Here is a 26,001-nt window from a genome sequence, read left to right as displayed (position 1 = left end):
CTGAAGTGCAAAGATTACTGAAAAAAATCAATCATGAGATCCTGTAGGGCTTATACTCTTACCTAATAAATCTAAATTCCTACACTCAAGAATATGATACAAATAGCAGAAAATGTGTACCCAACAGCCACAGCTTTCACATGATATATAACTGATCTGAAACTCAAACTGGCATTAATACTATACCATCCTCTGTGTCCTAACGGAAACATTCATTGGGATGAGGATAAAAAAAACCCAAAAATCAAACCCTGATGTGCTAAAACTGGTACGTATTAAAAAGAGTATAAGTACAATAAAAATATAAAAGTCTGCTATTTCCTACCTCATGGTGCCAGTCCACAAGCTTTGTCTCTGCGTCTGTGTTCCTGGGTGTGACTGCTGCACTACTGGGCACTGCTGGGCTATTCTGGTTTCTGTGGCTGAAACACTCAGCAAGTGTAGCTGTAATGTAGTGACAAGTGCTGGACTTGTCAAGCCTGAAGATGACCACTATGATTACCTCAAGCAGATCGGTTCTGATCTTTGAAGTGATACAAGTGACCTAACTCCTCTTTTTAAAGAAGAGTTTTTTGGGTTCCTTGACACCCCTGAGATACAAATTATTTTAGAGCGCATGTCTGCTGACATTGATTGAGAAAATTACTTCAAAAGAAGTGCTTACTTTTCAGCAGTCCTTCTCTTTCCAGTGTTCTTCAGATAAAAAAAAAAAATATATAATTTTGTGAAGAGAAATGTTACCTTAGCAATAAGTTGATGGACCCATCCTCTGGTAGATTTCTTTTTCACATGGTTCTGTCCCTGCATGTATCTGTTACCCACACACCACAATAAAATCAACATTGACAATTTTTTTTTTTTTTTTTTTTTTTTAGTCCTGGTTTCTGGTTTGAAAGTCTGTTTTTTCCTTCTCTCTATGTGAAAAGTAGCCCAGAACAAGGCGGTGATAGGTATGGAAGGATCCCTGAAGCCTAGTGACACAGTGCTCTTATCCAGGGCTTGGGGCCAAGGCTTGGTCTGAACTGGTTGGCATGTGATCTTGTTATATGAGGCTATTACAGGCACCGGTATCAAATTCAAACTGTCTTAACCAATTACTGAAACACAAAGTCCAAATAATGGCCCTTTTCGGATAATGGCAGAATACCTAACACTGGGTGAGACAAGAACGCAGTGCCTCACAACGGTCTGAATCACGGGTGCAAAGGAAAACCCCAAGGAAAGTTGTCTCTATCCGTAAACCTAGGAAACGTCCTATCCCTCATTTCTTTTGCTGGGACACAAAAAGCAGTTGCTGGTCCCAACAGGACTGAAAGCTGCCCTTCCTGTGATGCAAAACTCATATTTTGACAAGGCATCGCCCAACTCTTCTCGTGTCTTTTCGCAGGCCGTTCTTGGTAAACCTTCACCCCTTTAAGGTTAATCACGCTCGGGAAGTCCAGGGACGCCACAGGCACCTGCCTGCGGACCCGCCTTCACTACCTTGCGAGGCCAGACCTCGTCCAGGAGTGATTCCCACACACCAGCCAGTCCTTGGGGTCTCAAAAACCCGTACCGGGGTAGGAAAGCTGCCGCCGCTCCCGGGGCACATCCCGGCGGCCGGCGCGGGGAACAACCGTCCCCGGCAGGGCCCCCGCCAGCGCGGGGCGCCGCGGCCGGGGCGGGCGCCGGAGGAGGCGGGGGCAGCGGCGGGACCTGCCCTGAGCGAGGGAACTTTACTTAAGGTCCCGCCGCCTCCTGGCGCTCGGAGGAGTCGCGGGGCAGCGGCGGCATGGCCCGGGCGGGCGGCGGTGTGCGCCGCTGCTGCTGCTGGGCGCTCGTCCTCCTGTGGGCGGCGGCGGGCGGCCGCGCAGGTGAGGCGAGCGGGGGCGCGGGGGGTGGCCGGCCAAAGCTCCCTCGCCGAGGTGGGGGGGACGAAAGGAGGCAGCGGGGCTGCCCCGCCAGTGCCCCAGCCGCGGGGCTGCCAGGCGGTCGGGAGGGGTAGCCCGGCCCGGGCAGCGCGGCTCTGCCGGGGTGCCGCCGGGCTCCGCGGCTTCGCCCCGTGCTGCCTGGGACGCGGGTGCGAGGCCGCCGGGCCCCCGCTCCCCGCCGCGGGACCCCCGGGCTGGCTCCGGCCCCCTCAGGGGCTGCTCCGGGAGCGCCTCGCGCCCGGCGGCCGGGCCGGCGCGGCCGTGTGCCTCGTGCGAGTTCGGTGCCGGCGCTGGCTAAACATCCTCCCGCTCCCCCGAAGGGGCGCGGGGAATCAAACTGAGGATCCAACAAGTGGGAGATTGCCTTGAGCTCCCAGCCGAGCTGGTTTTCAATGTCATATGCAGGCACGGGAATCGTTCGGGATGAAGACTTCGTTGTGGTGCTGTGGCCCACGGCAGGCTGCAACTTGTGACTAACAGGAGTTTTAGTGCTGCCTTGTGGGGTGTAGGTCACAGTCTGTGCTTCAGAACTCATACTGAATCCCAAATGGTTTGAGTTGGAAGGGACCTTACAGATCATCTTGTTCCAACCACGCTGCCTAGGGCAAGGACACAGTATCTTGCTCTTGTGCTGCTTTCAATAAATTCTGAAGGTTTTAAGGGCTGGATTCGGTACTTGTCTTCCAGGATTTTCCCAGTTGGTGTATGAAGTGCCACAAGTCAAGGAGAAATTGTTGCTTCATGTGTGCAAAATATTATGAGCATGTCATTTTGTAGGCAGTCCTATCTCATCTTGCAGACATACTTCCAAAACTTTACCAGCATAAACTTCAGTTAGGAGGACAGAAGGAAGGGTCAGCTGTAAATTGTCTAGAGGAAATGAAAGGAAGTTTAGGGTATGAGGTAGTTTCACCTAATGCCCAACTGATTTCTAACATCATAATTTATTTGCTTGTAGAAAACTACAAAGGAGCAAATAGAAATACCTTTAGGCTATTTAATAGACTAAATGGCTTTCAACATTGTGAATAGTCTGGATTCTGTTGTTTGGGTTTTTTTTTTTAATAGGTTCATTGTTCTTTAGCACTTTTAATGCCTTGAAGATTATTCATCATACACTTTGGAAAATGTTTCTAGAGAATGTTCTTTAATGTGACTTAAACTGAGGTGCTCTGAGATTAGTGAAGCTACTTGTTGAATGTCTATTTTTGTTTTCTCTGGGTGACCTATACTAGGTACCTATAACTGTTTTGGCAAACTTGCCTCATTTGCTAAGCTTTACTAGTAAGTATCCTTGTGACCATGAAAACCATACAAGACTGAAACTCTTAATTAATAGGTCATATTTGAATATTGCTTTTCACTGGTGTAAGCACAAATCAGGGCTTCAAATTAGGCTTCAAATGACTGGCCTGTTGGAAGCAAATTGGAAAATTACTTAGGCTTGAAATACATGAGGAAATAGGATGAATTAAGGCCAGTAGAATAGAAAACACAACTAGCTTATATTCAGGCAGATTTAAGAAAGCATTTACTCCTTTATTTGAAAATTACTGGACTTTGTGTTAATTTCTTGTGTGGTTTAAGCTAATTTCTAAAGAAGCCCTTGAAATACTTTTGTTTTGTAACAGATTCCAGTCATAACTGTATATTGAAATCTCCCTTGTTGTTTAGAGTTATACAGCCTTTTAAAAATAGTTAAAAGGATGCTTCTAAAACAGTAAACACGTAGATAGGCGGGATCAGAGGAGTGCCACAAAGGTGGTCAGAAGGATGGAGCACCTCTCCTACAAAGACAGGCTGAGGGAACTGGGGTTGTTCAGCCTGGAGAGACCTCATTGAAGCCTTCCAGTATCTGGAGGGGGGTTATAAAAAGGAGGAAGATGGACTTTTTATACGAGGAGGTAGTGACAGAACAAGGACTAGTGGCTTTGAACTGAAGGAGGGCAGATTGAGATTAGATAGAGGAAGAACTTCTTTACTGTGAGGGTGGTGAGGCACTGGCACAGGCTGCTCAAGTGGATGCCCCATCCCTGGAAATGTAAAAGGGCAGGTTGGATGGGGCCCTGAGCAACCTGGACTAGTTAAAAGTGACTGGGCCTATGGCAGGGAGGTTGGAACTAGATGATTTTTAAGGTCACTTCCAAACCTTAACATTCAATAATTTTAGATTATTTTTAAGGTCACTTCCAAACCTTAACATTCAATGATTCTATACAATTTTTAATGGAAAAATGCATCAAGCTCTTTCAAATAAACACATTGAACAGAAACACTTTTATTATGGTTGACCTGAAATATTTGAATGCTATACTGTGATAATATAATCTTTACTACTGAACATTAGTTGTAGGGGTGGGTATGCTGAAATCAAATGTACATTTTTGTTCTAGATTTTTTTTTTTTTGTATTTTGAAGTGATATAAAACTAGTTTGCAGTGAAACAGGAGAGTGATATCTTTCCTATTTAGTAGTAAGTTTATAGGCGGAATCTATGAAGAACACCTCTGCAAACAAATAGTTTCTCATTTGGAAAGCCACAGTAAAAGTTAGTAGTTAAAATAGTAGTTTAGGAAACCACTAGTTTTCATATTAGTAGGAGATGCTCACAATGGTTAATTTAGCTTGTTACGTGTGAACTGACCAGTGTTCCATTGCTTATGAGTTGGCTTGCTTGGCAGACTAAGAAAAAATACTAATATTATTTCTCACCCCCAGACCTTGTAGCTCTTTCATCTGCATGGAAAAGAGCTCTACTCATTTCTGTAATTATGAAGTCCAGTAACTAACTTGATATGCATATCTTTTAAAAACAACTTATAGTTGGGAAAGCCTAAGGAAAAGCAGATGTCGCATATTGCCAAATAAATCTTACTGGTGTTCTTATTGCATGCCAGTTTTTTTTTTTTTTTTTTTTTCCCTCTAATTTATTTAATAAATATTAGTAATAGTGTGCTTGTGTTGGGCCATCTCCGTACAGCTTTTCTTTAATTTTTCATCTTCTCTGTTCTTTTATTGCAAGTTGCTGCCATTACTTCATGTCTTCTTCACCATCTACTTTTCTTGTTTCATCTCACGTCAGTCCTCTATCTTAGTATTTGCTTTGATTGCTTGTTTCATATTCTAATGAACATGTATGTATTTCTACTCTCTGGCTGCCACCAAGTAAAAGATAATGTCCAATTCTAACATAACTTTTGAAATGCCTGTACTGATTCCAAAAGACAGAGAGCAGATTTGGTGTTTCAAATTAAAACCCAAAGGCACTGCTACCACCTCCTATATTCCTGGCTGAATATCCTTTTCCCATTATTTAGGGAATAATTTTGACAGAAAGCAGATATTTATCACTTGCTGTAGAAATTCCTGCACGCTCCCAGCTATAGTCCCTGTTTCTCGATCTTTGGCAGAAGGGTTGCTGTATCTTTAAAAGCAGGCTGCTTGAAGGAGGCTTCCTCCCAGTCCCAGAAAGGAGAAGAAACTCTTTTTTCAGGCTTGTTCTGTCACTGCACTTTTGTATGTCCCTGTCCCACTCCACTGGTGGTTGTGGTGCAACTTTGTAGTGCTGGTGCTCTGCAGTTCTCCTGGCTGGCTCAGGAGGGGAAGGGTAATTCCACTGGCCCACCCTATCCCCTGGGATTTTGACTGTTTCATTGCAGTAGATGGTGTGTGCTATTGAGGTTTTACTAAGCAACACTGTTGTGGAATAGTTACAGATTATCACAGTCTTTGATTCATTGGTGTCCTAGTAGGCTGAACACTTGGAACATTAACTTTAATGATGAAAGGATGATTTATAGGTTCATGGATATATTGCATTTGTTTTATATGCAAAAATTGACCCATATGACTGTTGGGATGAGAGCTGCTAGGGCCCCTGCCTCACCCTCCAAAAATAAATGTAAAAATGCCAATGTTATTTAATAGAAAAGCTCCTGTTTTTTTCAGAACTCAAACAGGATTATTTGAAAATGTGCACATGCTTCTTGTATAGCTATATTCCATGTTATACTTCTGGATGATTTTCTTGGCAAAGGCAATCCCACTTGTTTAGATCAATACAGAGTAAAATTGTAATAGATTAGGTGGTATGAAATGCTTTGATTACATTGTAGTATAGACAGGTTTGTAAGCTTGTAGTTCTAACTCCAACTGCAAGGTGAAATGAGATGGTGAGTCAATCAAAAGAAAAAGCCCTAATGGGGTATAGTGGTTTCGGGCATTGTTAAACTTTAACAGCTACCTTGATGCTATTCCTTTAAAGGCCTCTCAAAGTTTGTTGCAAATCTAATGTAATTTAATGTTTCCCCTTTCCTCCCATCCTCTTTGAGTCCTGGTTTTCTCCAGATTAAATTTGTCACGTAGGGAAGCTGGGACAGGGCAAACTCCAGGGGTAGTTCAAAAGTTTGTTCAGACTTTTGAAAATAGCTTTGCATGTTCATGCTCTGGCAGAACATAAAACAAAGCCTGCTCTGTAAGAGTACCTATGTCAGATGGGTCTCTCTGACTTTGCCATCAACTTTCTTTTCCAAAGGAAAGCAACAGCTATTTTGTTTTAGGCAGACAGTTTCTGTATAGGTGTAATAGGTATTCTGACATACCTATTTAGTTTGCAGGCACTAATAGCAATACCCAGCTGCCCTGATTCCTGTTGAATTCCAGCCACCTCTCCACAGCCTCCTGAAGAGATGGAAAGATGATAATGGTTTGCCTTACTTTGTTCTTTTTCTTTTTATCCATTCCTCAGCATCTTTGTTTACTGTGCAAGTAGTCTCTCTGCCCTGCAATGGGCTTTTTGGTTGGAATCACCCCTTCCATTTACTACTGGGCAGGCGGGTTCTGTTCTGCTCTGACACCTTGCATCACCCCCTCACAGAACTTCCTTTTCCCTGACTTTTTTGATATGTAAGCTTTAGCTTTGTAAGGTAGTCTTTGGCTTTCATCAGGGATGACCTTTATCAGCCTGCTCTTCTGTTCACAGATTTTTCAGTCTGAGTGATTCCCGTGTTTACTTTTAATCTAAAGTAGAAATTACTTATTCTATTACTAGAAGATAGTTGAGGAGGCAACCGAAGACTAAGCTTATAGCTGCTCAAAGAGTTACTGAAAGTCTGTAGTGTCTGTCCTTTAAATAGCCTCAGTACCTGGCAGATGAAAAACGTATTTTTAAGCACTGTGTTCCAAGTCCCTGAAATTACTTAAACCTCTGAATAGTCATGTAAGAACTTCTTTTTATAGAATGTGGAAAAAGCAAAGTTCTTTCACTACTAAAATTCTGGTTCTGCCAATGCATTTTCTGTTCCCATGAGAAGTGTCTCTAGTATGTCATGAAGACTGACCTAGTGCACAGTGGTACAAAGCCTGGCTGGAGACTGGTAACAAGTGGTCTGTGCCAGTGGTTGATACTGGTCAGCATCTTCCTTGATGACCTCCGTAATGGGGCAGTGTTCCCTCAGCAAGTTTCTTGATGGTATGCCAGAGGGCTGTGCAGTCTTTCAGAAGGGCTGTTTAGAATTTATCCCTTAAAACTGTTCAAATTATTCTGGGACCTCTAACATACAATTTTTAAACTCTTCTCACAGTGATGTAGTAGTGATTTGATCATGCATAGAGAGCTGATATAATCACAGCCCATCTTGGGGAGAATTAGAATTGTAGGAAGTGGGACTTTTTTTATTTATTGTTGTTTGTTTGGTGGTTTTGTTTTATTTTTTCCAGAAAGCAGTTTACCTTGCTCTTTGTTCTTCAGCTTTGCAGGATTAAAACACAAGTAATCAAGAATGTTTTCTAAAACAGCAGTCCAAATGGAACTCTGAGAAGTCTATTGCCCTTCCTTCCTGTTTGTGTCATGCTTGGGATCAATTCTATTTCAGATGGATGACAGACACTGTGTACCTTTTAAAGGATTGCACACTTGCTGTGCTTTTGTCTTTAAGTTTGTAGTCCACTGGGTTCTAGTGCTTCTATTATGCCATCTCAGGGATTGGTTCCCCAGATGGTCAGTGTAGAAAGCTTTTGGAAATTTTTGAATCTTTAGGTCAACAGTAGTTCATAATCCTTTGCAGTTGCTAAGGCATGCTGTCTTCTAAAGCTGCTTGCAGTAAGATTTGTATAGATTGTCTTCTGGGCCAGGTAAAGAAATACTTCTCAGAGTTTTATGTCCACACTGTGCTTTGTTGGAGCTGTACACTGAAAGAGTTGTGGGTAACTTCCAGAAGAATAACGTGAGAATGTTTAGCTGTGAGCTTTTGTAAAACTCCAGTTAGTCTTCATGCCCTTTTTCAGTACATTAGCATTAGTGTTGATCTCTAGTAGTAGAACTAAGCCTGATGGAAAGCTATAAAATTAACTTATTTTAATTGCCAAAATACTGTCTTGACATTTCAGTATTGCATAGGAAACACCTACTTATGTTTGTTTCCCTTATATCCTTTCTTCTCCATCACAGAACTCCGCTATGCAACTGTGTACTGGAATAGAGCTGAAAAAATACTTCAGGTCAAGAATACACTGGACAGGAGTGGAGATGCTTATGGCTTCTACAACAACAGTCTACAGACAACGGGCTGGGGAGTCCTGGAGATCAGAGCAGGCTATGGCTCTCAGACCTTAAGCAATGAAGATATTATGTATGTTGCTGGCTTCTTGGAAGGCTATCTCACAGCTCCGTAAGTACCTCAGGAAGCAGCTCAATCCATGACGGTTCCAGTGGATTTCTGTATTTGTGAGGTTTTTTGTTTGCTTTCATTGTCTTAAATTCCTTTTCATTTAAACTAATGATACATTTTGCGTCTGTGTGCTATTCTTTTAATTGGTAGCAGGTAGGAAGTATAGCTTCTGCATTATGGGATCAGGATGTGTCTTCCCCTTCTCATTCCACAGGATCTCCCAACACCTTGGGAGGATAGATTGGTACTGTATCTGTATTACTGCTTAAGTAATGTAATCACAAAATAATGTAAGTGTAAGGAAGTGCATAAGGAGTAGCAAAAAATGTGGTTATTTCACTAGCTTGTAGTTTGGTGGCTGATCAAGAGCGGATCATTCAGAGAGAGATGTTGCTAGCAAGGTCTGCAGGGCTTCCTTAAGGATATTTTTCAGCAAATATTGTCAAGAAACTGCCGGAGAGCAGATACTGAAACTTCAGAGCAAGGGGAGTTGTCTTGACCAACTTAAAAAAAAAACCCTAAACTATACACTATAGGCCTGAAGGCAGACTGGGGTGTGTATAGAGAGGTTAGTGTTCTCCTGAAATCCCTGAGGGACTGAGCCTTTCCCACACTACACATCTATGAAAAGTGAGAGAATTTTGTACTTGTTATAAATCCAGTGCAGGGTTTTTTTCCCTAAAATAAAACAAACAGAAAAATCCATAACCCCACACTATAGCCAGCCAAAAAAATTAACCACACTTTGTTCTTTCCGTGGCCAAGATGGAAGACAGAATGACACTATGAAATACTCACTGATAGCAGATGGTGGTGCTAGGTTGGACTTGATAATCTTAAGGGTCTTTTCTAATCTTCTAAGAGATTCTATGATTCTCTATAGCTGGTGATAGTTAAGAACATGACATGTGGCTTGTTGTTGAGCAAACTCCATTTGTTTCTCTGTCAACATAGTCATAGGAAAGTAAAAATTCCAAAATTCTGTCTCTGGGAGAAGTTTGCGATTGCTGCTGTGACTTGACTTTTTGGCTTCACCTACTTTGCTTTCAGAACACTGAAATAAATACCCATAGACTGTGTTGCACAGGCCAGCAAGGGAAGGTTGTCTGCTGAACATTTGTCAGGTACAGCTGCTGGACAAGATTATATTCATTTAATTAGTAAGATATTTTAAGATTGGTTAATATTTATGGATAGTTTTCTAAGCATATGATAATGTGATTCTCTAGTAGGTTTTGCTGGTGAGGCACCTAGATCTCTGGAAGTATATAAAGGAAATTCAGTAAAGTAATATTTGTCAGTAACAAAACACTTCTGAGAGAGTGAAGGAGTCCTGAAGTTCATAGTACACAACCTGTACTCCAGACAGGAAAAGAAATTAAGTTCATGAGAGATCTGTTGTTGGGTTATTTGGCATGAGAGGTTGCCTTGCACTGTTCGGTCAGTTTATGTAAACTATCCCTGAATCTGGGGAATGCTAGCATTACATTTAGAATATTGTTAAAATTGGGTATTGTTCAACAGGTTTTTTTCCTAAGGCTTTACCTAGGTGTGTTAATCAATAGGTGGTTAAGCTTAAGTTTTGTTATAGTAAAGGTAGCCCAGTCCATGCTAAGCTCAATTAGGTGGCAAGTAGTGCTGTACTAGGAACGACTCACACCCTTTCTTCTTCTGCCTCCACAGTAGATTTAGGTGTCTTCCTGGGTTTGAAACAAACTTAAGTATGTGTCTGTTCCTTTTAATGTGGTTTGAATGTGAAACAGTGTCTGCAGGGATTTATCTGCTGTCTTATTCTAGGCTAACTTATAGAGGAAGGAGGTTTTCTCCTTTTTTTTTTTCCCATGTGTGTTAAGTGAAGATTAACAGAAGTTAATATGGATAAAGTTAATTTATCCAAGTTATTCTGCTCAAGGCTTTTGCCTTCTGCAGGTGATGTGCTTACTGAGTTTGGTTTCTAGCCCTGGCTGTTGTTACTCTAGGGCTAGCAGCTCTAGCACTGAGTGGCCCTTTTTAAAGAAGTGGATATAGCAGTACTAGTAATGAACAGAAGTGGAGCTGAAGGTTTGTATTAATATGGAAAAGTACAGTTTCAGACTTAGGCTTTTAAGCAAAATGGGAAATTCAGCTGTTTGAAAAGAGATTAAGTGCAAGACTGGGTTAAGATGCAAAACCAGAAGTAGCCAAAGTCTGTCTTTTCTGGGGAGACTTTTTGAGAAAATGCACCAAGAAATCCCCTGGCAAGTGCAAAACCTGAAAATGCTTGCTGTAGATAAAATTAGTATCAAATATTATACACACTGTCTGAGTTTAATTTTTTTGGCTATTTCTTTGCCTCATCTGTACCTGCGGTGCAAGCGTATTTCTCACTGGGCGTTACAAACAAATTTTTTCTGTCAGGTTGTGTAAAACTATTTTGGATAAAGAAGGTTTCTTCAGAAGCTAATACCTTCTAAAAATGTTTCAGGTAAGGAACAGAGATGAAATAGTGTTGTACTCTCTTGACCCTTGTTAAGACAGAGAACCTACTACTCCAGGTTTTAGCTGCATGACCTTGGTGGGCTTTTATTTGCCAAACTGCAACTAATGAAACCTTTTATAGGCTGTGTTTGTAATTTTCTAAATTGCAGAAGAAGTGAGAACTCCCTAAGTTTGCAGATATTAAGATTGCACTCAAAACTCCATTTCTCTTTCATCTTGCCTAGAAATTTAGAGAATCCTAACTAACATGTTGGTAGCTGTTCTGTCTGTGGAACAGTTAAACAAGTCTTCTGAAGTAAAACTGGAAAACAGCCTTTCTCAATCAGTAACTCTATTCCTGTCAGACTGCCTGGCCCATTTAGCCTGTTTTAGGGAAATTCTAGCACCATCACAACTTTCCTTAGAGAAGGCATCTCTAAACACTGTCATTCTACTTTTGCACATGTTGGTGTCCACAGTTCCAGCTTCCCTTTTATGTTCTTGGTAAGAACAAAGGAGAGTATACATGTTTAGCTTTGGGGAAGGCTTTATTTGCATTGTCAGCCACTTATTTGCTGGAGTAAAGACCCTTATGTGACTTACCTGTACAAACACCTCAGGTGATTCAGGCACAGCCTTCCAATGTGAAAGCATTGGGTGTGATTGGTAATTGAAGAGCTTTTTAGTACATTGCTACCTGTAGTCTGAACAATTCCATGGTCTTCAATTTTCTTGCATTCATATGTAGTAAAGGCTCCATGAAGCAGACCCAGGGTGGCTTTTTGCAGAAATTCTAGAAGTCCTACTAGGAAGAGCTCTGATGTGATGCATTGATAGGATGGAAATGTTGATGCCTGAACCCATGTTGAAGTACAGCTCCCTGCAGAAGCTGTTGGATGAACAGGAGGTCCAGCTTGGCCTGCAATTTGGAGACCTTCAGTAATTCTCAGCTAGCTCAGATCTCACATTACTCTTAGGGCAAGAAGGAGAGTTTCCAGACACAGCTAGGCCTTTAACATGTAAGCAAAAGAATGATAAAGTGTCTCTCTTAAAAGCATATGCATTGCATATAGTAGGAACCTAAACAGTCTGTAAAATAATCAGATTTTAAAAAAATCAAAATATGAAACATGCTAGAACTGTTTTATCTTGGATTACTGGGGCATAATTAATTTCAGCTCTAATAGTATAGGTCAGTGGTAGAAAAAGCAATAGTCAGACCAGTTTTCTAGTGATGACAGAAATTAAGTCTTTTCTCGAGCATACTTCATCTTTCTAGTGTTGGCACCTGATTCAGAGTATGAGAGTATCCATATGTTTTTAAAATGCCTAGTTAGACTTGGATAAATTTAATCCTAGTGTCTGTAGTGTCTGGGGATCCAAGCACTCGTTTTTATCCCAAATCTCTCAACTTTCTGCAAAGTCCAGTCATATAATCTAGCCAAGGTACTTGCTCTGGCTTTCTTAGGTATGAATTTTCCTTTCCCATTTCAAACAGAGAAGTGTTAATGAGGCCTGACTTAGTGGCAGAACACATCTAAATCTGTGACATTATTTTAAATTGGTTCTAGCTGGGACATGCCAGGTTCCTAAAAACAGTATTTATATTTGGAGCAACATTAATTTTACTCTTTCCTCATATAGCCTCAGCTGATCAGAATCCTGTCATCTTCCTTGCTAATTTAAAGAAGGAGGACTCTGCTTTTCTGGTTTTAGGATTGGAATTCTTGTCCCAGATTGGCAATTGCCTTGTATTTGGCCTTAGATGTAGTTACAAAGCATTACTGTAGTGATCCAATTTAATTCAGAGAATAATGCCCTTACAAAACACACAAGTCATTCACATAGAAGCTGTATTAAAGGAAAAAAAAGCTGAAGAGAGCAACTGGAGGAAAAATTCTTGATAACCTTGGTCATTAAAAAAAACATAAATTCCAGGAATTGTCTGTCCTCTGTTATCAAATAAGAGTGAAAGCCATTAAAGAAGGTGTTTTCAGTCACAATTCTAACCTAACCCAGTCTCTACATCAGTCATGACAGCTTAAAGATACTACTGCTGTAGTACTTTTAAAAATCTGCCTTATGTTGCACAACCTCTGAGTGCAAAATAGAGAGCAGAGCTGATGGTTGAGTTGGAAGCCTGATCATTTGTCCTGGCTTAGGCAGTGGTTAGGCCAGTATCCTAGCTGGATTTTATCTTCCTCATCTGGTTCTAATCCCTAAATGATCATCTGCCAAATGGACCTACTTGTGCTATTTGCTCCTCTTTAGTGACATGAGACACTGATTTCTAGTGTAGAGTATGTTATGCTCTAGTTCCCTTCTTAAAATTACTTGGGATTTTTATTTGCCAAATTCTCTGTGAATATGAAGGAGTGGAGAATATTGATCTGTTTCTCAGATTTTCTTGCTTTCTTCTGGAAGCAGATTATGATATTTTATGTAGTCTTGCTGTACATGGGAGACAGAAAACTCCAGAACTAAATTTGTTGCTGGAGCTGCAGTTTTGTGAAAAATGTAATGGTGCAAAGCTGTTGAATGCTCCCCTCCTGTCCCAGTGTCTCCTTTCCACAATCTAGTTCAAACTGCAAATAAAAACAAATCACATTTTTGCTGGATTACTGTTTTGCCTAAATGTGTGAGACCGTTAGATTTAATTGTGAGAATGGTACCACAGCTGAGATAAGAAGCCGCAGGATCATGTTATCAGGTTCGTGCAATTGTCTGGGAATGGGGCAAGGGACAGAAAGAAGGGAGAAGGTCAGTAGACGATTCTCTAGTCATCAGCAAACTGTTCTATTATCTCTGTATTCTCTAATTATGCCCTGAGGGAAACTGAGAAGAGCTCCTGTCTGCGTACCTCCCAGAGAAAGCTGCTCTCATAAGTTTTATTACAGGAATTTTGCCCTGCTGGAATGTGCTTTCATTGAGGCTGGTATCTATTTCTCAGTGCTGTTTTCTTTCTCTCAGCACTTGGTAGGAGATAAACGTACTGTTGACGGATGTAATTCTATCTCTATCAACTCCAGACTTCAGTGAAATAATTCTCTACTGATGACTTTTTTATTTTTTTAATTTAATCAGTGACTGAAAAAAGTGTTGGTTAAATTTGACTCACATTAAGAGGAATGTTAAAGTTTTATTTTGGCTTAGATCAGACATTACATTTCAGCTAAAATGGAAGGGTGACTTCAATTCTGGGCTCCTGAGCATTTTTTTAACAGTTGATTTCATCTTGAAGTACTTCAAAAAAACAAACAAAAAAGCCCTAACCAACAAGCAACAAAGCCCTTTCAACTTTTGTTTTTAATAGTTAATGTGGATAAAACAGCTAACTGAATTCAACAACAGAAAAAAAAAAATCAGAATATCAGAAATTTGGTCTTCATAAAGCTGAATCTATTTAGGGCTGCCATGAGTGGGAGTTTTTGTGGTAACGTGTAGGATCATCTTATACACACTTAAAAATGGAGATACTTAGCTTAAACAGAATGGAACGTGGCTACTGGCAAGTAAAACCTGCTAGATACCATGCTGAAATTCTGTCTCTGAAGAGTGAAATGAACTGAGTCAGCAAATTATGTTACCTTTGCCTCTGTGGTTCTTTTGATTCCAAATAGCATAGGTCTCTAGAAAACTATTTTTGTTGGGCACAAATTAATGTGCTAATGCTTTCAAGATGCTGCTGGCCTACAAATATTCCCTGAATGTACAGTTTTGTTGTGAAGTAGTTCAATATCATTTTTTCTTCTTTCCAATGTGCTTGCGTTTGAGCAGGCATTGGCAAAGTAATTTATTTTAAGTCACATTTTAACAATTCTCTTGTTATTTTGCTATTTGTCATGCATTGGAGTGTTTTCTGTGAATAGGAAAAACTTACCTTGTGGACTGTGTTGCTTGTCTGTCAAGGCATGTTAATTAACTGGTTGGTACACAGAAGATGTAAAGGAATAACTCCTGTTACTCTTGTTCTTTCAGACAGATGTATGACCATGCTGCAAATATGTATCCCCAGCTAATTAAGACTCCCACCATTCGAAGAGGAGTTCAGAATTTTATGGCGTATGTATTTATTTGCTAAAAATAAATCAGTCAAGACTTGGAGTTGGAGGATGACAGTATTTTCAACCTTTTTTTATTCTCTTCCTTATGGGCTGAGGAAAATATATGCTTCCTTTCCCTCTGATTCAATGCCATTATTATTAAAAGAAATTCTAAATATACATGACGAAATGCATATACCCTTCCCTAATTCTGATTCTTTCAAACAAATGCTTAAAGCCATTGCTGACAAAGGGTAGGGAAAATGTCAATGAATTCTGAAGGTCATTCTAGTAAAATTCCTGTCTTGAAAAGAGAGGATATTTTCAGTATCAGACTGAACAGTGATCTTCTGGCATCTTAATCTTTTTTAGCATTGTGTATCCTTTTCTTCTGCTAGGTTAGCATTTTATTCTACCACCAATTTAAATTCTGTTCTAATCAAAGAAGTTGTGATTCACTTTTCACTCTAGCTGTAAAAATCAAAAGTAAAAGAAAGGTGTAGCTGCTCAAATAATGCAGCAATACTGGTGGGGAAACTAACTACAATAGGAGAAGAACCAGGCCAGGTACTGGGAAACTCAGCTGTGATTACCAATTATTTTAATCTCCTTAGACTTGTGTTTTTATTCCATTACAAATACTTGTGTGAAATGGTCACTTTTGAGGACTATTTTTTTCCATCTTTGCCTTGTCTTGCCCTTTCCATAAGGGGCTGAATATCTGACTGTTACTGGTGTGCATATATAAAGTTGATTAGTTTTAGCTTATCCAAAAAAATAGAACAAAGAATCTTAGTGCTCCCTTGCTATCATTTTTTAGCATTGCTGTGCTCCTCCTTATGAGAAAGATGGGATAGCTACTGTATCAATGTGTATGTGTTTTTTCCTAGAATGACACAGCATAACAGCTGTATTCCCCAGGATGCATTGTTGGATGAAGGGGGCAATACTAGCTGGCCTTCTCTTGCTTTTCTGTTGCCTCTATCCTCAACTCCTGCATCACTGCTTTACTGTATAGCAGTTTTGGAATATGGATTGCTGTGTTGTCTTGGAAATCCTTAGCCCTAAATGCTCGGGAAATAGGGACCATATCCCTATTTTGTTGGACATACTTCTTGCATCTTCTTGTTTCTAGAAAGCTAACTCTGGTTGGTTTTCTCACCCATATGCTGCTGGAAGGGTTTGCTTCCTTTACAGGTTTGTCCTCTCTATTTTGCTACTTTATGTAGTGCTGGGTGGATGGAAGAGGCCAGCATCTGATCCTCATTTCCTGTGGCTCTTTTTTGGCCCTTTGTGCACAGCAAAAGAGAGAATTCTGAGAGATCCTTATGATGCTGGTGGCTCTTGCCTTAGGGTCTGTTCAACTTGCGTTGCCTCATGCCCTAAACCTGGGTGATTTGGCTCTTGACTGGATCTGGCATTAGGGTACAGTTGTTTGGCCTCCAACCTGTTATTCGGAGTAGCGTAGATGTGGTTCTCAGGCAATGTTTGAGCACAACTAGCAGAACCTGGGAGAGAGAAAGAGGCTCTTCAAATGTCAGTCTATTTTTATTCTTAAATAGATATTTAAAAGGGAATGTTTCATCTGACCTATCAAACACTTGTTTCCCTTTATGATTAGATCTGCTATAGCAAAATCCTCCACAAACATGAAGTCCAATTCCTTCTTTGACACTAAAATCTGCTAGAGGCACATGATTGTAGGGTATTTTGCTTAAGTCTGAACATTTACATTTGGAGGATATAATGCTTATATCTGTAGGATTTTCAAAGAGATTTGCCTCATATCTTTATTAAGACTGGACCATCTGGGTCATAATGTATTTGTCCCTTCCCTGCATTATCGATTATACTCTAAAAAAACCCAAGAAAACCCCAACCTGTTTGTTCCTCTGCAGGAAGCAAGACCAATGGACAAGACAACAAATCAGAAATAATAAGGATGACCCATTTTGGAGGCATGCTGGCTATATTATTGAACAGTTGGATGGTCTGTACATGGGAGCCCTCGAGTGGGCTAAGCTACATAAAATAACAGTAAGACTACTGCACCTCTTTTTCAATAGCTGGGGCTGGGATGTCAGTGGACAAACATGGGAGAAGGGGATCCACTTTTTAAAAATAAAAATCAGAAGTAGGATACTTACTGGCAAGTATGCATTCTGCATACCATTCTGCAAAATATTTAGTGGCTGTTCAGTGTAGATAATGTGACTGAGGACTTAGGCTATGTAACCACAGATTCTTCAGAAGGGGCTTGGAACCCTGGGCACTTGCGTGTTGATTAAATTGGGGGTGGCTTTTGGATCCATGTGAATGTTGGAAGGACAGACACTTCTAAAGTGCTTGTTGCTGTCACTTTACAATTGTTATTAAGGAAATGACCCTTTAGGTATAAAGAGTACCTGCAACAGCATGAATTAAAGCTTTCATTCTTATTTCCAAGCATTAGATTTCAAATCCTAAAAGCTTTTCAATCTTAGAGCATGCTTTACTAAATGACTTCTCCTTTTCTGTCTTTTAAGTCTCAAAAATACATGGTTACAAAAGATGTAGTCTGTGTTGTGGTAGGTCAGATGGGATAGATTTTGAGTTTTTGTTGGGTGGTAGTTTAGCTGGGGTTTTTTGTGTTTTTTCATCATTTGTTTTTCTTTATCTGGAATACAATTCTAATTGAAATTAATCAGCTTGTTTGTAATAGCAGAACTCCAGCAGAGATATGGCAATTATAATGCTGTCCTAAGGTCTAATATCTAATAGATTTTTCAGTGTGAGAGGAAGGACTTGAGTAATTGTAGTTAACCTTCTTACCTAGGTTAATCATACCAAGAATTTTGAGAAGCTGGGAGTTCTGAATTGTCAACAGTTGCATTTTAGTAAAATGTACATCTTTCTTGCATAGAAGTCACTATGGGGCTTTCATGAATGGAGAGCCAGATCAAACTGGGAAAAAAAAATCATTTGTAATAATAATCCATCCTGAGGGACCTGAGTTTGTAGGGGAAAACACTAGAAACCATGACTTTCTAGGAAAAGAACACATCAATATCCTTTTGTAACCACTGTATCTGAAGAACCCTGTCAAGCTCATCAATTTTTTTGGTTTTTTTTTTTTTTTTTTTTTTGCTGCTTCAGAATTTTTTAGATTCATGTAGGGGGAAGGGAAGAGTGCTGGTTTGTGTCTGAGTTACTTTTTTGTAATAGGCATGTCCTGCGTGCAAAGTGTGTTCCCTGGTGCTTGCTTATTCAACTATGCATTTGATACTAAAAAGCACTGATCTTTGAAGTGTTTGGATAATTTTTATCCTCTTTTTAGAGATCTCACTAGCATGTGTATATAAAAATGATGCATTTGGTGAAAGTTCAGATGTGTAGTTCAGGCTGAAATATTTGTGTCCTCTATTCTTGAATTATATGCATTACATATTTTTTTTCTTTTCCCAAATGTGCTTGCAGCAGTTGGTGGGATTTATATTGACTCTTTTCCATGCCAGGCACAATTTTAGCTTTGGACATTATCACCTATGTTGAGATGCATATACTTTTATTCAAAGCAAAAATGTTCACTGTGTATGTATTCCTTACTTGAAATGGTGCTGCTTTTCCCTCTCTTTGCCACAGCCACTAAGTGAACATCAGTCCTTATCTTTGAGTATGTTTTGGACAGCTGCTCTTGCAGCTAGGTCCTTGGTTTTTCTTGGCATCAAAATGATAGCTGACATTCTGTGAAAGTACAGGAAGTTCATTTTGTTGGATATCATGATACTTTTCAAGTACTTTTGAGAGATTAGGCTACCACGGTGTGTACTTATTTATTGCTGTTAGGATCTCCTTCAGGAAACAGAGCTTGAAGTCTGTTGCTGTGATCTTACATGGGCAATAAAAACAGGTGCAGCTGTTCTAGCTAGTATTCCAGCTTTGACACATCCATTTATCTGAGAATCAATTCAGCTTCTGTAAGCTGTTGGCACTTAAAAGCCCCAACTAAACTCACAAACCAACCAAATGAGCAAAAACCACCACGAATATCTTCTTTATTCCTTGTGATTAAAGAAATCTACCATCCAAAGTGCAAATAAATTTACCTAATAGATGATTTTTAAAATTATTTTTAAGTGTTGTACTTTGATTCAATTAACCAAATTGTTTTGATTTTTTTTTTTTTGGCAACAACTCCAGTAACAAGTACTTTTCTGTTACTCAATTCTCAGAGAAAGTAAAACATAACAAAGAAATTTCATACCGAAAGTCTCTATAGCAAGTTCTGCATGTTTTTAAAAGCAAATCTCATTCCTATTGCGTTTTCCTCAGTTCTTTGAAAGTCTCTTCTTACCTCTTTCCTTTAGTAGATACTATTTAGTTTCATTAATAAAATAATCTTTTCCATGTGTTTATAGTCTTTGGATTATCATAATCAGGTACAAGTTTATCTTTTGATCTCTAGTAGTTCAATAGTTTGAATTAATGGTGGTAATGAACATCAGAAATACTAAAAATACCTCTTGTGTGATTTGGGACATTTTTCTTTTCCTTTTTTTTACTCATACTCAAACAAAACAAAAGAAACCCTCTAAACCCTAAACAAAACCAAGCCAAAACTCAACATGTGACAGTCTGAATTTTGTTGCCTGATGTTCTGACGTTCTACTTGCTGTTGGGAAAGCTATGTGTACTTCTAAATTCAACATATTATTCTGTATATATAGAGGACAATTGTTCCCACTGTCTTAAGCTTAACATAAGAGTAAATGCTGTAGAAGAAAGGCTAGGAAGCTTTCCCCCTTAACTCACAAAATACTAGAGACAGGAGAAAGAGAAGGGGAACAGGAGATAATTTTCAAGGTTCTTATGTTTCCCTGCACCATGAATGATTGTATATAGACAAGTTGCTCTCCTGAGCACTGAGAAGTTGTTTGGTTGACATGAATCGGCAATAAGAGATAAAGGGGATGAAGAAAAGGAACTGTGTTTACAAAGTCTGTGAATTGTAACACTGAGCACTGGGCAAAGTTGGCTAGAACTGTTTTCTTTTCAGGAGAATGAAAACAAGCTGTTTCATACCTAATCTGCTTTTAATTTTTTAATTCTGTTTTCTGGGACTATGCATGGTAGTTTGAAACCAGAGCCAGATACTTATTAAGTAAGAGTTGGGTTATATGCACACAGATAACTCTGAAATGTTCTGGTTTACTGCTCTCCCCTAAATTTCAGATTGCTTTACTTGAATATTGTAGAACCACTGTGCTTGCCACAAGTAACTGAGCCTTACTGCATAAAAAAATTTATGCTTTGAATGGTTTGATGATAGTAGCACTAGTATATATTTTTTTTATTCTTTCTGAAGGAAATGCTTAGTATTGCATTGTTCTAAACTTGGGGTTTTTATTGCATAGAGTTGGTCTTCCTGAGGACTATTTTAGGTAGGTGCTTCCATTCAGACCTACCTGAAGGCAATGTACATTGTAAACTTCTGTATTTTGAGTTTGATATTTACAGGTACCATTAAGAATGATGTCAAAATTTGAATACATCTTTATGTTAAAATGTGACATTATTCTATCTGGTATAGCAGCATTTTATATCCAGTAAACAAACCCAACCCTTTTGTCAAGACAATTTCTGAGGGAGGGACACTCAAAGAACATAAAGCCTTTTCATCTCCTAATGCTTTTCCAACACTGATTCATCTTGGGCTTGTCTACGCAGGGATACTACTCTTGAATAAGGAGGTGTCAGAGTTTTAAATACTAGAATGACTCCAGGGTAGCTCTCTATTTCTGCTTCCTTATTTTGTACTCAGAGTGCTCAGGCTTGGAGAAGTTATTGGAAAACAATTGTTATAGAATAACTTGCCTATTTTAATGTCCCATGTAAACAAGCCTTTAGGGCTAGTTCTCTCCTTTCTGCTGAGTTTTGTAATTTAATTTCTCCTAAATATTGGATGTAACTTGAACTCAAACTGATTTTTGTTTTGCTGTTCAGAACAGCACCCTAGAGGAGCCACACATTCTAGCAAAAGGACTTTTGATGTGGCTTTACCCACCTCTGCTTGTCAGTTTAGTTCATTCTTTCTTCTTCAGGATCTAAATGATATATATAAGGAGTTTTTCTGACATTGCTGTGTGAGATGGGAAAAGGTAATTACAAAAAAATTGTCATATGCCCTATATCACACACTTGTTATGATGCAGATTTTTGGGTCTAATTCTTGCTAGTGGACACTGAGTAACTCCTCATAGAGAAGATTTCTCCATGTATCCTGGAAATCAGAAGATTTCTCCATGTATCCTGGGGCTCTCAGCTGTCTTGTAGCAGATGCTTCAAACCACTCCTGAAATTCCCAGATTGGGCCTGCAGTGCAGATTCCTGTATCTTCTGTTTGAATACATTGTTTTAATGAGAAGCATTGTTTCCAGAGAAGCACAGTGGTTATATGATGTCACATCAGATCTTAAACACAAAATTAAGTTTATTCAAGCAGAGTAATGAATTTTTGGAAATTAACTGGAACAAAATTTCCTTGGCTCTCAAAAGGGAGATGAAGACAGAACTCTAGGGAGTACTTAACAACTTAGTCCCTCTTTAACATCGCTGATATTTTGGTTGGCTTTGGCAGTTGGCAGCTTAATCTCACCCAGTACCTTAGGAATTTGCATTAACCTGTGCTTTGAGTAGGTCTTTCCTCCTGTCTGGGCACCTTTCTGTGCCTATTGTTCTGAAAGCTTCATTGCTTGGCACTTTTGTTCTAATTTGAATGGACTTCCTAATAGTTACAGAAGTTTTGATTTGGAGTGATGGTGAAAAAGAAGAGAAATGTGAAACATTTTAAAAATACACAGGCAGTTTGCTGTAGCAATATGTAGCTACAAATATTACAGTGAAAGCAGGTTTTATGAAGGTGAATTTGGAGTGGTAGCAAATGGATGTCAAGTACAATTAAAATATCTTGATTGCTGGAGCAATCTCATGCAAACCAGTTTGCTCCCTTGCTGGCGGTACTGCACAGTGATGCTTGTGTGAATCAGACATTGGAAAATGGCTTTTTCTTATTGTGTGGTGGGTTTTCAGTGCAGCTAGATAGGGGAAAATGGAGCTTAAACAGTGCCAAGTCTCTATATGGATTCAAATGAAATAGAAGTTTTGACGGGTTTGTAACTGATTCATACCTCTGAATTGCTTAAAACTATCTAAAGACACATCTCTTGATGGTGCTCCCTATTTGGATCCTTACAGCAAAAACATGATGAGCTAAAGCAGTGTAATGTACATGAAAGTTTGGTTTGGATTTCTCCCTCATGCAATAGCTGCTGTTAGAGCCTTCTGCCATGAATGGTTTTAATAGTCAGAGTGGCTTATTTGTTTTGTGTGTAAGCATTGTGGGAAGGTCTGATTCCTTCCTATGGGATACATGGATTGGAGTTCACACGATTTCTGGTTTTCCTGTTGGTTATTCTTTTAGACAAAGCAGTAAATGGATAACACAGAATTCAGAATTCAATATTTTATATTGAATATATTATATTCAATGCAAAGTATTCAGAATACTTATATTCTGAATAAAACCTAAATGGATTTGATGCTGTTTCATTTTTCCTTGTCCCTCTTTATTGGGGTTTGTGGAGAGGTCAGCTATATGGTATAGTAACGGTGATTTATATTGCAAGTAATGTGTTTCTTTGCTGTATGATTATGTGGCATTATAAAATTACTATTCACACCACCACAGTGATGTGTGTTCTGACTTCTTTTTTTTAAGCCTTGCCTAACAAAAGGCATGGTGAAAGCAAGAACAGGAAAGATTTAGAAAACGGTATTTGAAGGTTGAGGTTAAACCACTATTAAGCTGTTATTTTTGAAGAAGCAAAGTAAGAAGAGGTTCTAAAGAGCATGTTGCACAACCAGCTGTGTGTAGTTAACCTTGGCTAGCTCCAACCACAAGGAGTTTTCTAAAGCACATAGCAGAGTGCCTTTTGACTGACTTTCCCTATTCAGCTAGTTTGATTGGTATTTATTAACATTTTTTCCCACATTTGTTTCATCCGCCTAAGTCCTGAGGATGTCTTAAATTGCAGTTTCTATAAAAATCGGAGAGCTCCCAAGACCATTAGTGGAAGATGCTTCAAAGACATCTAGATAAACAAAAAAATTAAATTTTATCTCAGTAAATCTGTAACAACAGACTGATTGACATGCTGCTTGCAAACACACACTAAGGTTTCTTGAGTTACAGTTACATCTTCCATTTTGCCTTAGAATTCATAGCATTGGTAATGCCACTACAAGGGCCAGATCCTGGAAGTTTCCTCAGTGCCTGGTGCTGTACTGAGTGTGAGCATCTGGGCCTTGTCAGTAGGCATTTCATAGACCATACAAGAACTTCCTTCTGGAGCAAAAGAAAAATTCTAACCACTCAAAGTGTTTTTTGTCATCTTCTCCTTTATTCAGCCACTGAGCAACTTTGATGTCCAGTTTCTGAATGCAGTTGGAGACCTGTTGGACCTTATTCCTGCATTATTTGATTATTCTGCACGGGGTGGACAATGCAATGTGGATTCAGGAGGCCATGGAAAATACCAGTGGGACATGGGACACTGCTCTGCACTGATCAAAGTGAGCACCAGAACTTAATCTCCAGTGACTGTGTTGATCTGCAGTGTCATGAGTCTGCATTTCTGGAGTCCTCCCTGTTAATGTTGCATGTGCATAAAGAGACTTCTGTCAATGATCAAGATGGTTATATGCAGTTGTCATTAGTGCCCCTATAGGGTTTTAAGTCCAGTATTTCTCATTTGTTTCCAAGGGGAGAGAAAAGACCAAACCAAACCCACAGAGATGGATGTTGAAAAGCTGCTAGAACTACTAGGGAATGAGGAACTACCAGGGAGAGGAGACTGGATGAGAATAACTCATTCACCTAGAGAAGTGAAGTCAGAAAAGGGGTGTTGTGAGTGACTACAAATACATTGGGCAAATAGGCAGGAAAAAAAGGAAAAGGATTATTTAAACTAAAGGACAGTGATAGCATAAAAACAAATGGATGCAAGTGGCTGATGTTTTCTGTTAATAGTGATATCTTTGAATGGCTTTCCAGTAGGAGTGATGACAGAAAAAAACCCTACAGTTTTAAAATAATTAACTGATGCATCATGGTGGCAATTACATTTTTCAGTTAAAATTATTCAGGAGATTTAATCAGCATCTGGAGACTCAATGTATCGCAGAGCAATAATATTCACCTTAAATTAAGAAACATTAACTGAACCATTTGCCTCTAGTAGGAAGTTTCTGAGTTAACAACAACTAGAAAATTGTAGAACCAGAGAAATATTTTGAAGAGATGTACCATCAATATATATATATTTACCTTTTCAAGTTAAATTTACTTGCATTTGCACCTGTACTTCACTTCAAAATGAACCAGAGGAATTCTCACAGAAACAGCATGTTTTAAATTGATGTTGGATATGTTTGAAAAGGTCTGATTTGAATGTGTGAATAGAAATATTCCAAATGAAACTGGGGGAAAACCTATACCATGTGATGCAGGTATCCCAGATAACCCCACAACCTTTTATTTTGAAAACACATAGGCAAGAATTGTTTCTAGAGGTTTCAGAAATTTATTTAGTACACAGCTAAAAGCACAAGAATCTGTTCTTTCTTCAACAATGCAATTAATCAAACTACTTAAAACAAGTAGTTTTCCCAGTTTCTATCAAGTAGAAAACATGCAGAATATCATGGGGTCTGAAATTATTAATCTTTCTGCTTCTGTTTTCCAGGTTCTACCTGGATATGAGAATATATACTTTGCTCATTCCAGCTGGTTTACTTATGCAGCCACACTGAGAATATATAAGCATTGGAACTTCAATATAGTTGATCCATACACCAGCACCAGCCGTGTCTCATTCAGTAGTTACCCAGGTAAAGTCAAGAAAACCAAAACTATGTAGATATTGAATTTGGCATGGACCACCTTACTGTCTTGTAGCTGTCGTGGCTGTGAAAAGGATGGTAACTCAACAAGCACTGGCTTCCATCTACCTTAGAACTTAAGCCACCAAGAGGACAAAATGCCAGCTTGAATTTTCTGTCTTGAACATGATATTGTTGTCATTGTCTTTTGTTGTTGATTGATCACCTTCTGTGCTCTGAATAGTACTGGTTAAATATTTTACCTCTGGCACAAACATGCTGCTTTGAATTGTGTGTGTGTAGTCTGCAGTCATCTCAAGTGCTGAACTCCTTATGATGCCTATAGCATTCGCATGTTTGGTAACAACAATTTTGAGTGCTTCTGTTTACTGCTGTGACATGACTGGTGCTGAAATGGGATTATTACTGAGTATCAGACATTTGCTGTTTGAATCAGCTTCTTTCATGTTAGGCTCAGGAGCCTTCAGTTGTTTTGTTGTTTTTGGTTTTTTTTTTTTTCCTTTTCCCCCACATCTTCCTTTTCCAGCTTCTCTATAAGCTGTTGCAGAGGGGAGTATGTTTTAATGCTTATTTGGTGTGTTAGTAATATAGCCAGCCAAAATATTGAGAGTCTCTTATTGAGAGGGGAAGATGAGGCCAAATGTTAGAAATTGCCAGCAAGTAATGTTTGAGTATGTGCTCTTGGTATGGAATAGCACCAAGAAATGGGAATGTGAAAAACCAAAGCAAATCTGTAACTCCCTCTTAGAGCTGACACTGCATAAGTTTTTAGAGATGAAATTTCAAGTTTAAAAATACCTAAACAGTCAAGAATCTTCATAAAACATTTTAAATTAACTATGTACCTTAGGAGACCATCTCATTCTCATTATATTTTGATGGCTGATGATTTCAAAATGTGCTTTGTTGAGTAATGGTGCCTTACTGTAAGGGCAAGGGTTCCTGAGACTGTGACTGGCAGAATGTTTTGAAAAGCAGTTGCAT

At 39.3% G+C, this 26,001-nt stretch overlaps 1 protein-coding gene across 1 annotated transcript in view; it reads left to right on the top strand.

The window, feature by feature from the left end:
• The first annotated feature begins 1,736 nt into the window (after positions 1–1,736).
• The window catches only part of PLBD1 (phospholipase B domain containing 1), a 37,953-nt gene continuing 13,688 nt past the window's right edge, over positions 1,737–26,001 (top strand). The window contains exons 1-6 of the mRNA XM_021552826.2: positions 1,737–1,853; positions 8,359–8,578; positions 15,014–15,097; positions 16,977–17,115; positions 23,524–23,688; positions 24,861–25,005. Of these exons, the coding sequence (XP_021408501.1) occupies positions 1,772–1,853; positions 8,359–8,578; positions 15,014–15,097; positions 16,977–17,115; positions 23,524–23,688; positions 24,861–25,005 (835 nt within the window). The 5' untranslated portion in view covers positions 1,737–1,771. The remainder of the gene's footprint in view (positions 1,854–8,358; positions 8,579–15,013; positions 15,098–16,976; positions 17,116–23,523; positions 23,689–24,860; positions 25,006–26,001) is intronic.

This window comes from Lonchura striata, chromosome 5 (genome assembly GCF_046129695.1).
Source record: "Lonchura striata isolate bLonStr1 chromosome 5, bLonStr1.mat, whole genome shotgun sequence".
In the NCBI taxonomy this organism is placed as follows: Eukaryota; Metazoa; Chordata; class Aves; order Passeriformes; family Estrildidae; genus Lonchura; species Lonchura striata.
Note: the sequence above shows the minus strand (reverse complement) of the source record. Positions and strands in the feature narration are given on the sequence as shown.